This window comes from Mercenaria mercenaria, chromosome 5 (genome assembly GCF_021730395.1).
Source record: "Mercenaria mercenaria strain notata chromosome 5, MADL_Memer_1, whole genome shotgun sequence".
NCBI lineage: Eukaryota > Metazoa > Mollusca > Bivalvia > Venerida > Veneridae > Mercenaria > Mercenaria mercenaria.
Window position 1 is genome coordinate 19735636 of NC_069365.1, and position 19431 is coordinate 19755066.

The 19431-nt window shown below is 35.9% G+C and overlaps 1 protein-coding gene across 1 annotated transcript; it reads left to right on the forward strand.

Moving 5' to 3' along the window:
- The first annotated feature begins 13113 nt into the window (after positions 1-13113).
- LOC123558129 (uncharacterized) lies at positions 13114-15969 on the forward strand. The gene has a single exon (XM_045350006.2). The coding sequence runs from the start codon at positions 13114-13116 to the stop codon at positions 15967-15969; it is 2856 nt and encodes a 951-aa protein (XP_045205941.2).
- The last annotated feature ends 3462 nt before the right edge of the window (positions 15970-19431 follow it).

Genomic DNA, 19431 nt, shown 5'->3' on the forward strand with positions numbered 1-19431 from the left:
ATTTCAAATTAAAATGGGTATATCTCCGTAACTAATGAAGATACTGATCTGAAATTTCATTTATGTCAACAGATTTATTTGGCAGATCCTTCTTTTGTTCACTTACAATAATTTTTTTTAATTACTTTCCTTTTACGTTACTTTAAATAGCTTATATTTAGTAACTTTTTTTTATTGGCCGTAGGGAAAAACCGAGACCACTTTTCTGTGGTACAACATGGATGGTACCTCCAATTTTTAGGTGTATTTTGACATATCTGTACCTTGTAAGATTTTTTTTTCTTTTTGGTTAAATTTCATCCCTTTGTTGTTACGGTCCTTTGGACTTAGATATTTTTTCTGAGGACCTTCTTGTCCTCAAGTGCAATGATAACAGTTGAGCGATATAGGGCCATCATGGCCCTCTTAATTATGAAAGTTGCAAACATTTTACAGGACTGCAAGCAAACATACATACAGTCAGGACATCACACCGAATTTACTTTCATTGACGGTTATAAAGAAATTGAAGGTTTTAGCAATGATTTTACTTAATTTTACCAAACTAGCGTTGTTTCTTTATCCACGAAACAGTGGAATTTATATGTAGATCATTCTTTACGGAAGAAAATATGTAGTGTTGACGCCAACAATGCAATTTCTAGACAAAATCAGTGATCAATCGAGTTTTTTGCTATAATTTTACCTGTGACCCGACTAACACATTATATAAAGAAACAAATCTTGTTCAGCTTCCAATGAAATATAAATATACACCCCAGCAAAGCATATTAATCACTTTAAAAAAGATTTTTCCATCGTTTAGCGGTCAGATTATAGTTTTGATCGGTCGCAACAGGAAGATGGGGAGTACAGTCGTTTATCGGGTGTGAATTATGAGTTACCTTGACAAATAGAGTTTATTTATCTAGAACAACATGTTGCTTCTGGTATTGGTTTTAATCTGAAAGGCTTTCCAAGACAGGCATAGTTTAATACCTGACACGCGATATCTAATATTTAGCGAGAAATTTGTAATTGTATTACTTACTTATTATTTTCCATTACGCATTTACGTGTAATATAGCGGTCGAAATAAATTGAAGAGAAAATAGATAACGGATTTTAAATATCTGTGATTCAGATTGATCGATAATTTGTGAGTAAATAATGGGTAAAAAGAGAAAAAAAGAGGTAATCTCACCATCTACTGAAAACACTCAGATGACAAAAATCAACAAAGATGGCGTCCAGTCAGCCCTCGACCCGCAAAATAGCGGATCACAGCCAGTGGTGAACAACCCCAGTCTAAATAATCAGTTTATGGACCCCAGTTTGTACCCTTACAACCAAGTTCCCGCGAATCTGCCTCTAGTGTTGCTAATGTCATGTCAACAAAACGGCCAGACTGATGTCCTATAAAATATTTTGTATCGCCTTGTTATAACAAATTGCGTAAATATTTTGCTTAATTTTACTATCATAATTCTGATTTGGTTTTAAAATTCAGTAATGTTTGCTTCCTGTTTGCAGAATCACTCCGGGTATGTTGGTGCCCTTGTACTAACGGACTCAATAGCAGCCAGCCTTCTACACATAACACTAAAAAAGGATTCGTTATCACAGTATTATCCAACATTATCCAAACATTATCGTATTTCTAGGTGAAAAAAAACCCAAAAGAATTCAAAATTGCCGCCTCGCACGAGAAGGTATTTCGAAACCCGTTTTTATGGGGATGTGGTTTACAAACTTCGTAAGATCTTGGTAATTGTCCAACTGTATTTGGTAAAATTATAAAACGTTTTATTAAAAGAAGTTACCTAGATCAAACTTATGCATGAACATTATTATTTACGAAAACGCAAATTTTTACAACAGTTCCTGTGTTCTAACTCTTGTATCTAACGATCAACAAATGCAAATACTCGCTAAATTTATTCTCCAACATCTTTCGTAGTATTATCCACGCGGTTCTATTTCGTTTGGTTATTAAAACATATGTTTCTGTAATTTGTTTGAAATTGTTTATAGAAGAGAAAATTAACGTTATTGCTTTCATGTGATACAGGATACAGGTATGTACGAAAGCAATTATAAATACGTATTGATTATTGAAAATGTGTGAAAGAATTAATGTGCTATTATAGTAATGTGAAGTTTCATATCGTCTTATTTGTCAAGTTTTTGTTTTGGCGATTCTGGGGTAAAACATGCGCACAACATTTACACACGTGCAAGACGTGCAAAGTGAATATAGCACAGAGTAGGAAAATGGCCTAATGGTATACTAATGTGTTAGGCAGTGATTAAATTTTGGAATTCGCTATTAAATTATGCTAGCACTAAAAAGGATACTCTGTCACAAAATCTGAAACAATTCTTGATGATAAAGTCTATATATCTGCAACCATGTTAGGTATTTGTCGTGTTTTCGTGTCAGCAGGTCGAAAACACGAAAACAAGGCAGCACGACAAATGAAGGGCGCAAACTCAACAGATAAATATGTGGTGGCGGCGCACTCGAAACGTCGAGTTTTCTCGTAAAATGTTTCGTGTTTTCGTGTTTTTGCACCACTAACACGAAAACGCGAAGACATGAAAACTCGACAAATAAAGTGTCGAATTTTCGTGTTTTCACTTCGCCAACACGGCAACACGACATGTCAAAAGATCTTTATTTTAATATACAATACACAACTATGTGAAAATTTGTAATTCTATCTAAAATACTTTTTGAATTATAAGCATTTTCATTTTTTCCCCAAACAAATCAAGGGGAAACCCTGTTTTACAAGGTCAAGTGGGACAATACTATGAGTGATCAAAGACCATGTGCTAATTTATCATGTCAGGCTTATTGATTTTACCGTAAATACTTTTTGATTTATACGCATTTTCAATTTCGGACGCACAGCCGAACAGACAATGCCAAAGCATTATCCTTCTGCCTTCGGCGGGGAATAATAACCAGGATAGTATTTTTATTCAGCTGTGATGATAACTCAATTATAAATGTAAAGCATTCGTAAAGAATAGTAAGATAACTTTCAAATTTTCGTGTCATTTAGTACTGACAGTTCAGAAGGAATTGCTTTAATTTTAAAAATTGTTTTTAGTCAAAATGTCAGTCACGGGTACACAGTCTTACACTAATCTAAAATCTCAAATCTCAAGTTGCAAATTGAGATATTATTGCACTTTATGATGCCACATACATGGCATTATATCTTCCGAAATCACAAATATCTCAACATTATTCTAAATCTGACATTATAATTAGTTTGACTGACTTACGATTTACTTCCTACCTTGAAGAATGAAGAACGTAAACATAATGCAAATTGTATATTTGAAAGCATTTAAGCTTGGCCATTGACAGTGCCTTTGTAACTATGTGTTTTTACATAAGTACATCACTCAGTCAGAATTTCAATCAACAGATATTAATTAACTCAACTAAAGCTCGTTTTATACTACCTTTGTATTTCTACGTAATTATTTTCACCATGATTTAACTCTAATCAAATAGATAACCAACTGACAAATTGGCAAAACTTTACCTTTATTTCTTGCTATTCTTTATTTTCGTACGCAAAACATTGCATTGTGTGTGTGTTATTTTCATTACTATTAATATGTTTTGTCAGTTAGCTATTAGGTATCCGAATAAGATATAAACAAGAAGCAATTATTTGTCTTTTGATGAATCAGTTGATATTCCTTTCGTAATATGTATTCATCTTGTAAAATTCTTTTATTTTTATGTTTTAGCATATAGTAATAAGCCCGTGTAAAGAATATTTCGAAGGGCCTTCCGGCACCAAGGGGCAGCACGGAATGAGAAACTTTCAGCAAGGATTCTTATTCATAAGTGAGTGAGTTGGGTTTTACGGCGAATCGACACAAAATGGTCATATATCGCCGAGTCTTATTCATATGGTCTCGAGGACGGGGAATATAGATTAGAAGGCGTGTACACAATGTAACTCTCTCTGTCGATAATTTACACTTATTTATAACTTACGTAGCCTTAAATTTCCTAGACGCTCACAGTAGGCAAAATTATTAATGTAAATCAAACTATGACCCACGATCATTTCACAGATATTAAAATGCGATTAGCACCAGGTAATCGAGCTGTCTTGTCTTGTATTACAACATATAACAAAAAAGGCTCTTGAAGAAGTTGAACACAAATGTTGGAAAGGGTAAATGATTCGAAGTAAGCGACCTTTATCTTCTTGCAAAGATGCCCCCTTTAAAATATGAAAAGTTGACAATGATCTTCGCACGTTTGATATTTGTAACCCTATTTTGCATTGAAAAATCAAATACTGTTTTCATGTAAATCAACTTACCGTCTTCGTACTTTGGAGGTTTCCGCAGGCCGTAGTTGTTAATTAAATCATGAAAGGTTCTTTGTACTTAATTAAAAATGGTACGATATAATGAATGCTGTTTCACTGCAGCGTAAATGATGCGGTATCAGAATGCCGTTCAAGGCGGTCATTATATTTCCAAAGGACACAACAACGTACAAAATCTTTCTCTAAACGCGATGATAATCTATGTAGATTTAACAGTTTTTTTAACAGTATTTCAGTTATGTAACGGCGGGAAGTTAACCTAACAAATGTCCATGGATTCTGTACCAGTGCAAACCTGTTCCCCGCAAGTAACAGCCACATTTAAATTTGCGGTAAAGGACGAATGATTTCAACCACAATGCCTTTCAACAAATAGTCAAGTAGAACATACGCCATGCCCGAGGATCCACTATGCTTTTCCTTTTGTCATGAGCTAAGCTGGCGGGCTGTTTGTGTTGTTAATTCGCGATATGATAAACAACAACCAAACAGCCTGTTATACTTTTTGAGAACATTAGGAGATAACAGTGCGTAATATTTACGTCGGTGTATATTCACCTTTTGTCATGACCTACTGGTAAAATATCAAATCGAACATTTTATTGAAAGATTACCATAGAAAGTCTGCCCTATCCTCATTAATTCGGTTACAGAATACTGTTGCGCATAAACACTTGCGAACTCCGTTTCAAAGCGCGATTTTGTCAAAACGGAACATCTCGGTTGCGCACCCCTTTTAACATCAAATATCACACGTTATCACCGTTTTACTTTGATCACACATGCGCACTAACCACTTCCTAAAAAAATAAAGACGGCAATTTAGAACGTTGAAAACATCAAGAAAATTGGCGAACATTTGGTTTCGATGAGACCATATTAATGTTCAGGCCAGCTTTACCTTGATTGTAAACATGAAAGAATCCGATTGATTACTAGGAATTCTAGGGTTATAACGGTATAATTCCTAATTTCATCATATAAACTAAACAGTTCTCCAACGATCGAGGTCAGGTTACTAAGGTAAAAATTGTGAATTTAAAGTAAAAAGCTGATTTTAAAATACCGGAAGTCATAATTTTATCAAAATTAGCGAACCAGAAGTAGATATACAGGTAACAATGATATGAACAATGAAGACTACATTGCTTTGCAATTACTCGTGTTGAATTTGTAATTTTGCCCAGCATGTATCATATTAACTGAAACTTCTCACAAGGTTTTTTTTATAATGAAACCTGCTATATGTTCAATAACCAAATAAGATAAATTTAGTTTGACTTTTATAGTAACGGTCCTTTTCAGCTTAAAAAATCTGGTCATGAATGTTTTGCGAGCAACTTGCTATATAAAGCTATATCTCGGTAACAGGTATTGGACTAAAACTTCACACAAAGCGTCCTTCTCATCATATATCCATTTATAACAAAGTTATATAACTGTTGGTTGAAATTACTTTAAATCACGACTCCAATTTCATTTATAACTTTTTGTTGAAATTTTACATGCAAGATGTTACCATCGCAATAATAAAATTTTATTTTGTAATGAATTGTAATAAATTCTAACACGATCCGATTCATTTTCCTATTAAACAAAGAAGGCTGAAAACAGTGAACTATTATTCAACAATTCACTGTTCTGACGTCACAAATTATTACGTCATAGCGTCAAACGGCATAGCGGCGTGCTGGAAAAGAAACCGATTGAAAACTGGCAAATATTTAATGAATGCCGTCAAGGATGTACTTTAAAGTCCTTGGTAACGTGTTAGAATCAAAATAATATATCTCATTTAGTGATTTGCTCTTGAATAAAATCATTGTTTGTCGTTCAGTTGCGTATTATTATATCACTCGGGCTGCGCCCTCGTGATATAATTCCTTCGCATCTGAACTCCAAACAATGATTTATTCAGCGACAAATCACTAAATAATAATTATATATTTTTTGTTATATAACTTAATTTCATAAAACTTACCAAATTACCGTATGGCTCCTATTTGATTTAGAAATGGTTGAATATCATCCATCTCTGTCCATGCATTCTTCCGTCTGTCAATCATAAATGCTTTGTCACTCTATCCCTTTGAATGATTTTCAACACGGTACAAATATTTGACAGAATAATGCAACATGTAGAAACTATAACACGACTTTTTTCAGGGTAAAGATACTGCTTTTAGATCAAATATATATTGTCGGGACACCCATTTTGTCATCAAGATTTTCTGGCTTAAGGTATTAGGTCCATAATAGAGTACCTCCTTTTTGAAGAGTATTCAATTCCTACCATAAACCTACTTTGACAGCAATTTTCAGGGGAGCGTAGGTTCAAGCCCTACTGGGACCAAATTTTTTCCCCTTGTTTTCCTTTTTTTCTAGTAAGTTTTTACTTCTTTCAAGACTTGTTATTGATTTATTGTACAAAAATGGAAAAAAAAATCATTTGATATGCGATTTCTTGCCGTTAAAAGTGAATTTACCTCTAAAACAGAAGAGGTAGAGTTAGACATCTTTAAAAATACTGAGTTACATGCGGTAAAATTTCTCTATTTTGCCTTTATTCTTTACATTACATATTGTGAAAGAAATGTAGGTAGGTTTTACTTCTGTCCCAAGGTTATTTTTGAATGAAGTGAGCAAAATTCAAAACAGACCCGCAGGATTCGACCATAATTTTTCAATTTTGGAGTTGGAATTCTGTCTGATTAAATCCATTTACTCTAGGCACCCTAGAAAAAATGATATTAACAGTTTTTATTTTAAGTTTTATGATTGTTTACCAATAGTTTGAGGTTTCTTTCATAAAAAATAATGGAATAAAAAATTCTCTGAAAACGTTTTTGATAAAGGCCACCGCTTTGAAATTTGTCTCTACTTGAGCTGTAGGAAATACCATAAATTAAACAAAATTTATAAAAAAACGGCATGGTAAAAGTTTTTAAAAATTTGCATATAAGTGCGAAGCACGGTCAACTGTAGGAATATACCAAGCAAATGCCATTTTTTAAACATTATTATTAGGGGCTTAATACCTTAAGTGGTACTTAGACCTTTTACTTGAATATATGTACTCGAGGAAACGCAACTCTGCGTCATTTTCCTAGGACATCCTGTTGTATTTCAGGAAGCAGAAGACATGCGCTTTTTGTCAGAATAGTTTTGACTTGTAGTGATTTAAATCAGTGTACATGTAAAGTACTAGATGCAAGCATGTCAGACCAGGCAGATTCAGATTTATAATCGTATTTAAACAGGTAATTGAAATTTAGGTAAATACATGCTTAAATTAATAAGTAACTAAGTATTAACTCATACTAAAGTCTACTAAGGCCAAACACAGAAAATACATGTCGGACAACCTCTAATATTGAACCTGACCCTAACGGATTTTTTTTTATCTTAAAACATATTTTCTTGTGTTTTAAAATTGAATTTAAATGCACTGGTAGATCTAGGAAGAGTTTTGGTTGGAATATGTAAAAAATCAAATTGTTATTATATATATATATATATATATATATATATATATATATATATATATAGTAAGCAACAGGCAGACTGCGAGACCCACCAAAACCATCATAGGGCAGACTCGAAATTTATGCAGACAAAAGTCTGACTGCCTAATTTTGTAATGGACACAACATTTCAAATCATATCGATTTTCGCAATTTTTTTGTTTCACCTTAAAGGTCTGTCTTTCCTCTATTTATTTATTCCATTTTACTAACAGTTGGAAAAAGCAACATCCCTAAATTATCGATCAAGGATACACCGCAGTGGGAGTAGCCAGGCCGGGGCCTTCATCTGAATGTGTAGGAAAGTGTCTTAGCCGTCTCGACCAATCCAGTATGACCCTTTATGTACCAGTCACTTTATGTACCAGGTCTTTTATGTACCACTTTGACACCTAAAGTACCACCTATATATTATATAGTAACCGTATCTCATGGTGTAGCACAGTGAATAAGTGATAATTACCTGTGAAAACAGCATTTGACTTAATCAGCTCAAGTCCATAATCCAACTAACTTGACGCGATCCTAGGAAATATTGAGATACTTTTTTTTCATATGGGCAATATCCCCACAATCTAACGTTGAATTATTTTGACCACCCGAGTCCATAGAAATTGTTGACAACATTACTATGGGAAAGATTGAGTTCAATTAAAGTTGTTTTCACAGGTTTTGATTGTGATTGACATTCCGACTAATGCGAGAAAAAAAAACAATCTGAACGTCGAATTATTTTGACTACCTGTCTGTCTCTACTACTTGCGTAATGGAATTTTGTCGTTTTAATTCTTTGTTCTTCCCAAATCACCCTAATTTGAAATAAAAAACAGAAGGGGTAAGGGATGAAATGGTAAATCAGCTGTTCGCAAATGGACCGAATAAAATTACAGTAGCACAAACGCAGACTTTGTTGTCCGATTTACTGTCCAAAGATCATAGCGGAAGTGTATATCGGCATGATAGCGGAAGTGTCTATCGGCAGGACAGTCGTGCCGATTATTTTTCTTATTCACACGACAATCGTGCCGATTAGTATTAAAGTATTAGTATTTACATTAGTATTAGTATTACTAATTAGTATTAGTATTGTGCTATTTTATTGACCTGTCAAAATATGTTTTAGGCTTTCATTATATTCTGTTCACGCCTTAGTAAGATTAACATGAAAGCTAGAAATATGTTTTGACAGGTCAATAAAATAGTACTATATCCTTATGCCCACGACGGGTGTTTTGATAGCGTTTCTGTTTTTGGCGTGAAGTATTATCCTAGTTAAAAGAATATTAGCATAAAAAATCATGTTCATTGTTTAAGATATTAAATCAATATACTTTAATTAGATATTAAAACAACACCATATTTTATTAGTTAAACTGATTAATTATAAATTCAACAACTGCAGAAGAAGTAAATCAAATGAATGCACAGAATTCGAAAAATCTAATATCTGCATACCTTAATTAGCTCATTATAAAACCTTCTGTTACAATATGTTTTATTTCAAGAAATCAGATATAGGTTATTCAACATAATAATTGTAGGCATCATAATCGCGCGTTGTCAAGGGTTGTTAACTAACCAAAAGGTGCATGCTAGAAATTGTCAAAAAAAATGATACTATTGCACTATGGGGATTTGTTAAGCAGGGAAAAACTTTAGAGAAGCTTAACTAAATTTTACATATATGTATACAGCATGTTTAGTCGTATGGACAACAAAAATAATTGGCATGACTTTCCAGGCATGATCATTGTTAGAAACATAAATGTAGTTTCTAATATTTGTTGTATCTGACGCTATTTATTTGACGTCTGTTTGGCGTCTTCAGCCACGTGATAATTTGCGGCGTTCATTGACGTCAACGTCATAGTTGTTTATACTTCCGCCCAGACTTTGAAACGTTAACTGAACTGAACGTTAACTGTGGACATAAATTATTCTGATAAGACTTGATGAGAAAGAGACCAAATTCGGTAACTAAATACTGTTTAGTCAATTATTTATTCAAAGCGTAATTATTGAACTCGAAGTTATGATATCGAATTTGTTAAATAGCATAAAATGAATATATAGACGTTAAATTTAATTTTCTGAATGATTGGATAGTGCAAGCTTTGTTGATGTGAAGTATGTTCAAAAGTACATCAGTTGTTTATATGAGTATATGTATAATTGGTGAGCGTTGTATGAATATTGTTTGTATGTTTGTATTTGCAGAGAATCGCTATATCTAGAGAAATAAAAGAGTAAAGGCGCATCTCGTTTAGTCACTGAGTTGATCCAAGTCCCAGAACAATTCTCGAATCGTCGAATAATCGAATGCTCGAATCCAGCGGTTGATGTAGATCCACTGAAGAAACAGTGACGATACCATTGGATACAAGATGACAGACTCTGAAAACAAAACCTTTCAAGGACTTAAGCGGTCAAGGTCAGCACAATGTGCACAACTGACGAAACTGTATAAGGAGTTGGAGCAATACATGATTTCTCATGATAATGATGATCTTGTTGAAAACTTGTATGTGAAACTGTGCGACAAATTCAACGCTTTCAAGAACATACATTTAGAGTGCCTAGACTTATGTGACGAACCCGCCGATTGTGAAAATCTAGAACAATCCTATGAGTGTTATCATAATAATTTCACAGAGTTTCAGGAAAGATATGAACAATGGAAGTCATCGAACCAGTATAATGAAAATGACGAAATTTGTAGCAATGCGTCATCAACGTGTAAAACGAAACTTGCGAGTTCCAAAGCTAAACGTTTGATTGCTGAGCAAAAGTTAAATTCTCTTAGAAAAAAAACACGAGCTTGAACTGGCGCGCAGAGAAATAGAAATTAAACAGCAAGAACTTGAATATCGGTGTGAATTAGAGCAAGCGCGTATTGAAGAATCGGTCTGGCACGAGGCATTGGAGGAAGAAACTGGTGAGCACGTGCAAGATTCGTCATATGTGAAGCAGACGACAGTAAATGATTTCACTTCCGGTCATGAACAGTCGGATAAGAACATAAGAAGTGCACACGACGACTGTGTAATTATAAATACACCTAACAACACTCATTTGGTAACGGAGCAACGTAAGAATGGATCAATGAATCAGAACGCGCATCCATCTGAGAATGTAGTCACGAGCGTTTTGAGAAATACAGACACTAACGTTTTGAGAAATACAGACACTAGCATAGAATCAGCTTTTCAGTTGCTGGCAAATACGTTACAAGAAGGATTCAACTTACCAAAGCCGGAGCTCCTGAGATTCAGCGGTTCAACATTGGAATACTGCAAATTTGTGAGTAACTTTGAAACAAACATTGACTGTAAAGTTCGTGACGACAGGTTACGACTTAGTTACTTGATACAATACTGCGACGGAGAGGCAAAGAGTGCAATAGAAGACTGTGTATTACTGAGTCCAAGTGAAGGTTATAAACGAGCAAGAGACATTTTGTACTCACGGTACGGTAGGCCACATAACATTGCTAGAACTTATGTAGATAAAATTGTTAATGGTCATTCCTTAAAGGCGTCTGACACTAATGGTCTTTCAGATTTAGCACTTGAGATGAGAAAATGTGAAATTACTTTGTCTCAGTTAGGATTTAAGTCAGACATAGATAACACAGACAACTTACGTCGCATTGTTAGACGTTTGCCTATGCTTGTCCGCGGTAAATGGGTAGATATTGCACACTCAATTACTGAGTCTGGTAGGGAACCGGGCTTTTCAGATCTAGTGAAATTTGTAGAAGAAAAGGCTCGAATCGCCACTTCCCTATATGGCCTTGACCTTGCAAATGAGAAGAGTCATGGTAAGATTGTGAAGATCGAACCTTTAAGTCAAAGCCAAGTCCTGCACCTCGTAGAAATAATGCTGTCAGTTTTGCTACGAATAGTGCAGTAAACAATCCTATGTATAAGCCGTCACGTAAGTGCTATTGTTGTTCAGGTAGTTGTAAAGATTTAGCTTCATGTACGAAATTTACAGCCATGAATTTAAATGACAGGGAACAGTTTGTAAAAAAGAACAGACTTTGTTTCAATTGTTTAAAGGGCAAACATTTTTCTAACGTTTGTAGAAAACCTACTGGGTGCAATGTAACAGAATGTAAATCTAGACACCACTTTCTTTACATAGTTGGGTAGATAGTAAATCTGATCACACAGATCAACAATCCGTCGTAAATTGCGCAACTAAAAGCGGATCTTATGTGAAGAACTGTTTAGGTATAATACCTGTACTTGTTAGAGGTAAAAGTGGGACGTACTGCAAGACTTATGCTCTGCTTGACGAGGGAGCTGACCAAACATTATGTGATGAACGCTTGTTGAAAACGCTGAACCTACCCTCTAAACCTGTGACGTTCAAGATGTCTACAGCAAGCTCTTCCGGTATTATCGTCGAAGGACAGGAAGTTGAGCTGCACGTGCAACCGGCGTCAGGTGGTAACGACGTTACGTTGAGAAAAGTTTGGTCAGTGAAATCTCTTCCAGTATCAACTAGGTCTGCTGCGAAAAACGCTGACATCCGAGATCTACCATATTTATCTAAGATAGAAACCCCTGAAATCGACTCTAGCTCTGTGATGCTTCTTATTGGAACAGATGCACCACAGGCACATATACCCTTAGAAGTGCGTTCAGGCCGCCATGATCAACCCTACGCCATTAAAACTCAACTAGGCTGGGCAGTGCGTGGACCTGTTACAGACACTACAACACAGAAATCAGCTAATGTAAATTTTCAGCAGTCAGCTGATGTATTGTTACAACAACAACTTGAGAAAATGTGGACTACGGACTTTGATGACAAAGTGAAAGTAGAAAGAAATTCAATGTCTCTAGAAGACAAGAAAGCTTTAAACACTATGAACTCTTCGTTGAGATATGAAAATGGACATTACAAACTGAAATTACCATGGCGTGACGAGAAAGCAGTAATGCCTAACAACTTGACTCTTGCGCATGCGCGACTCGAACATTTGAAGAGGAAGTTAGCACGAGATCAAGAGCTGCATAAAATGTATCACAGCATCAGTAACTGACTATATCCAGAAAGGACATGCACAGGAAGTAACACACATTGAATCTGATAGTAACCGCGTGTGGTACTTATCCCATCATCCTGTGACGAATCCTAATAAGCCCGGAAAAGTGAGAGTTGTATTTGACTGTGCCGCCAAATACAAAGGAATTTCCCTAAATAGTCAACTTCTACAAGGACCCGACTTTATGAACAGCTTGGTTGGCGTTTTAATCAGATTTCGTCAAGAGCCCGTTGCTATAGCAGCCGACATCGAGGCTATGTTTCATCAGGTCCGTGTCGAAGATTTAGATTGTGATGCCCTACGGTTTCTATGGTGGCCTGAAGGGGACATGACTCAACAACCTAGATGCTATAAGATGCTGGTACACCTATTTGGCGCGACCTCATCCCCAAGTTGCACAGCATATGCATTAATACGAACAGCGTCGGATAACGCGCATATGTATAAACCAGAGGTAGTCAACACCGTTAAAAGGAACTTTTACGTTGACGACTGCTTAAAATCAGTTTTTTCTGATGAGAAAGCAGTCGAGTTAGCCGCAGACTTACAGTCATTGTTAAGGAGAGGAGGATTTCGTCTGACGAAATGGCTTAGCAATAAGAGAGATGTCGTTGAATCTATCCCAGAGTCAGAACGAGCGCGATCTATAATGAATCTTAGCAAGAGTGACAGTTTGCCAGTAGATCGTGCCCTCGGTGTTCAGTGGAATGTAGAAAAAGATGAACTCAAATTTAAAGTGCAATTAAGTGAAAAACCAATAACAAGACGCGGCATCTTTTCCATCGTCAGTTCCATATTTGATCCCCTTGGACTGGTAGCACCAGTAACTCTACGTGCAAAGGCTATAGTACAAAACCTATGTAGACAGAAGCTTTCATGGGACGATCCTATCCCTGAAAAAGATACGTACGAGTGGAAACAATGGTTAGATACTCTTCCATATTTAGAATCTGTCTTTGTGAGAAGATGTTTTAAACCACAGGACTTTGGAACCTTAAAGAATGCCCAGCTACATGTATTCTGCGACGGTTCTCAACTTGGTTACGGCGCATGCGTGTACTTGAGATTAAAAGATGAAAAGAACCTGATTTCATGCTCTCTGGTTGCTGGAAAATCACGACTAGCGCCAATAAAACAGACATATATTCCAAGACTTGAACTTTCAGGAGCAGTTGTCGCTTCCCGGCTTTATACGCTAGTAGCAGACAAATTAGAAATAAACATTGACAGTGTGACATTCTGGACAGATTCTATGATTGTCCTTGGATATATTAAAAACGAAACCCGGAGATTCAAAACCTTTGTTGGAAATAGGGTAAGTGAAATTCATGATGTGACGTCACGAGACCAATGGAGACACGTAGATACGGCTTCCAATCCAGCAGACGTCGCTTCTAGAGGAATGCACGCCAGTGATTTTAAGACAATGAAATTTTGGATGCATGGACCTGAATTCCTTCAAAAAGATGAAAGCCATTGGCCAAGCCACCTAACTAAACCTGAATTAGACGACGACACTGAGCTGAAAAAAGAGGTTGTCGTCAACACAACTAGTGCAGTTGAATCCATTCAAAGTATAATAGATAGATACTCCAGTTGGACGAAGCTGAGAAGGGCCGTTGCTTGGTTACTAAGATATAAGGTATACTGCAGACGTAAACACTTAAACCACACCTTGGGACTGAGTGAAGGTGACTTGAGCACCAATGAACTCAACATGGCGGAACATACCATATTAGCGTTGGTTCAACGTACGTCGTTTACCGATGAGAGAATATATCTACAAAATGGGAATTCTGTAAGAAAAGACAGTTGTTTAGCATCTTTGAACCCGATTATACACCATGACCTGATCAGAGTACAAGGACGCTTACAATGCGACTATCCAAGCAAATATCCAGTCGTACTACCTAGCAAACACCATGTAACAAAACTAATAATAAAACATATCCACGAACATAATGGTCATGTTGGAAAAGAGCATGTACTTTCTATGTCACGTGAGAAATATTGGATTCTACACGGACCTAGCGCAGTGAAGAGTATTTTGAGATGTTGCATCCCATGCAGACGACAACATACACCGTTAATGACCCAACAGATGGCGCCCTTGCTTGACGAGCAGACAACACCGGATATGCCACCATTTTCCCATATTGGAATCGATTATTTCGGACCATTTATTGTGAAGACAGCTCGTGCACGAGAAAAGCGTTATGGTTGTATTTTCACGTGCCTAACGTCGCGTGCGGTACATTTTGAAATTGCTCACAGTCTATCTACTGATTCCTTCATATCTGCCTTTCAACGCTTTCAAAGTCGACGTGGACGCCCACGGAAAGTCTTCAGTGATAATGGAACCAATCTTGTTGGAGGTGAAACTGAACTACGAAAATCATTGCAGCTATGGAACCAGTCCAAACTCAGTGGATTTTTTGCTCAGAACGACATTGAATGGCATTTCAACCCTCCGAACGCAAGCCATATGGGAGGAGCATGGGAACGTTTAATTCGTTCTGCTAGAGTTATATTGAAATCTCTCGTCCGAGAACAACTACTAAACGACGAGCAGCTGCTTACATTAATGGCTGAAACAGAGAAAATACTAAATGACAGACCTTTGACACCCGTTAGCAGTGATCCCAGAGACCCACCAGCATTAACGCCGAGTATGCTACTGCTATTGAAATCAAACCAGTGCTTACCTGTTGGTATATTTAAGAAGCAAGATATATACGCAAAACGGTGGTGGAGACAAGTGCAGTATCTCGCAGATGTATTTTGGAAACGATGGTTGAGAGAATACTTACCACTACTTCAGAAACGTCAGAAATGGCAACGTAAAACTGTAAACCTGAAGAAAGATGATGTAGTTCTTGTTGCCGTTGACAACGTTCCCAGAGGACAGTGGCCACTAGCCCGAGTGGTTGACGTGAATCTTGGTAGAGATGGCCTAGTTAGAAGCTGTGTGATCAGAACTAAATCAGGTCAATTAATCAGGCCAGTTACTAAACTGTGTCTTCTTGAGGCTTCAATGTAAATTTGATCCTAACTTTTTTCGAAGCTAAATAATAATTATAACAAACAAGTAAGAGACAAGTTTTGTTGTACAAATTGTTATAAATGCGCTACTTAGGAATTGTCTTTATGAAGCGTAGATAATTGTTTTTTGGTTAGATTTCGTGCACCTTGCATAGATTAATTAATTACGTGAAATATGTCATCAACTTAAGAATTATTGGTTATTGATAAAGCATGGAAGTGTAATGTTTTGAAAAGTTTATTTGTTATGAAATGTATGTAATTTCATAGTGGGGACTGTTAGAAACATAAATGTAGTTTCTAATATTTGTTGTATCTGACGCTATTTATTTGACGTCTGTTTGGCGTCTTCAGCCACGTGATAATTTGCGGCGTTCATTGACGTCAACGTCATAGTTGTTTATACTTCCGCCCAGACTTTGAAACGTTAACTGAACTGAACGTTAACTGTGGACATAAATTATTCTGATGAGACTTGATGAGAAAGAGACCAAATTCGGTAACTAAATACTGTTTAGTCAATTATTTATTCAAAGCGTAATTATTGAACTCGAAGTTATGATATCGAATTTGTTAAATAGCATAAAATGAATATATAGACGTTAAATTTAATTTTCTGAATGATTGGATAGTGCAAGCTTTGTTGATGTGAAGTATGTTCAAAAGTACATCAGTTGTTTATATGAGTATATGTATAATTGGTGAGCGTTGTATGAATATTGTTTGTATGTTTGTATTTGCAGAGAATCGCTATATCTAGAGAAATAAAAGAGTAAAGGCGCATCTCTCGTTTAGTCACTGAGTTGATCCAAGTCCCAGAACAATCATCATGCGAATAAGGAATATAATCGGCACGACCGTCGTGCGAAGAACGAAATTGGTCGTGCTGATAAAGAAAATTACATACCGGCTTCTTTGCTCCGATGAGGTCTATAAACACCTTACAGACCACTTAAGAGGTCTATAACAATTTCCAGACCTGTCCTACCTCTACTGTTTACACGAAAAATCTCGGAGTGCCTGTAGCGGGAATAGAACCCGAGTTGCTCGGATGACAGTCCAATGCTCTAAGCACTAATGGCCGGTTTTTCAACTCTAGCACCAAGAAAGGCTCAAACCAGTATTAGTTAAGCCATCGCTCAACCTTGTTTTCTAACGGATTTTTACTAATATTCGTCGGGTATATTTGCGATGTATTAGTTAAGCCTTGTTCACACACTATGAACATGTAGGTACAGTCATCGGACCGTTTCGCTTATTTTTTCATATATAAAACGTTTTACTTTGGTGATTTACTACTTTCGAAAAAGAAATTCTCGTAGAAGTCATAGAAAAATACAAAGACACATTAAAACACAGAAGCACTAGCGCCCGTATAATGAATGAAAAAAAAAAATGCTGGGAAAAAAGGTGAATTTATTTCAAGGTAAGACTACAAGCATTCCTATGTTTGCTCATTGCCATATTGTTTTCATTATTCCTAAATGTTCCACCTTTCATGTACATAACACGTGCAATATGCATTTGTAATTAGGAATGCATTTGTAAATTTGAATCTATAGTATAGGTACCCAAATTGCACTTGCAAACGCATGAATTTCAAACTCCACACGTCATTGAAAGGAGACGTATATACACAGACGTGCGTATCCATATATATATATATATGTACAACTACATATTTGTACGTTACATGTACTTATTATTAAATACATGCACTTATATATTTATGCTTGCACGTATATTTTGAAAAGTGTACAAACGTAGCGAATTTAGTAAAGTTAAAACTGAAGAGTTGAATCTTTTACATTTTAGCTCGACTTTTCGAATAAAAAATGAGCTTTTGCACTCGCCCCAGCGTCGGAGTCGCTGTTGGTTTAAGTCTTTTTTTTATAAAGCAAAACATCTGTAATACTAGCTTTACTGAGACGAACTTTTCCAAAAGTCCAAATCGTCGTACATAACGAAAGGGTTTGCTCAGTCCCGTATCATTCCCTCCCTCCTAAACATTTCTGCTTTAACTTACTGGAAATTTAAATCCATGTCTAAATATTCCGCCTCCATCTTTTCTTAAACCACCTATGCCCCAGGTTTAAAATAACAATAGAAAGATAAGCCATTGCTGACACCGCTCAAAGTAGAAAAATCCAATCGAAGGTTTAACTTTTGTCGAGTCCCGTTATTCACGTGCTGACTTAATCGTTGTAAATATATCCGACACGGCTTAAGTCAGAGCTTAAGTCATTACTTAATAGTTGAAAAACTGGCCAATAAGCCAAATTGTCGACACGCTTACGCAGTTTTCAGAGATTAAATTTAAAGTTATGCGTAAGCAACCGAAACAACGCAGTAGAATCATGAGAATTCCGTGTCTGTCACTTAAGCTGAACGCGTGACCTACTCCGTAAATACAGTATCACTTGTTTCAAAATAAGTACGTTTTAAGTGAGAAATTTCCAACCAGTGTTACATATCTTGAAAATTTATCTAAACATGACTTTACTGTAAAGTTGTAACATTAAATTCTAAATAGGTCTTGATATTTGTCTGAAAGTTAATACGGGCAAACTCGTCCGTCTCGGAGGAGAATGCTTCATGAAACAAGACATTTTATTTTACAAAGAAACATAATGACAATTATATAATTGCAAAAAAAGATACAGGTTAATCATTAATCTGCTGTTTTAAATTGTGACGATTTTCTGTACAATTTACATGGAACATAAGTTTAGAAAATAGCCTAGTTAAATGATCGTGATACATTCCAAACGTGTCTGAAATAAGATTGACAGTTTAAACATATTTAAAGGCTGTTTTAGGTAGTGGTAATTGGTGGGAAACTGGTCAAAGTACATTTCTTGTTTTCTGAAAATGTTCTGGTTTTTGCTGAATGTCGTTAATTTATATCAACAGTTGACACTTTATGCCTTTAAATATCATATGATATTTTGCACTGTACAAAGTTTTGTCGACCTGGCAGTCTTCATTCGTGTAAAACTGTCAGTTGCCTGGATTCTATACTTGTATTTACATCCACAAGTATCTGACAACTTCTTCACGTGAATCAGATGTGGAGGACCAGAACGACTTTAAACTATATAATATTTATTCAAATTGTTGCCATGTAAATTAAAACAGAGGCAACAAGCCTATTAATTATAAATTAGTTATAACCATTACTTTCATTGTCAAGAAGACAGAAGGTTTTAATATCTTCGCGTGGTGTGCACGCAGTTTTTTAGCGCATTTCGTTGTGTCTTCTTGGCGTGTGCCTGATCACGGTATATTATGATAGCATTTCTTGTGATAATGTTATGATAAATCTATATCCATACCTTTTTATACGGCAATGTTTATTTAGGTAGCAAATTAAAGAACTAAATAAACTTAAAGTTTCTTATAATAATTATGAAAAACAAAAGCTGTCACTATTGATGACAAATGCTCCCGAAGTAGGCCC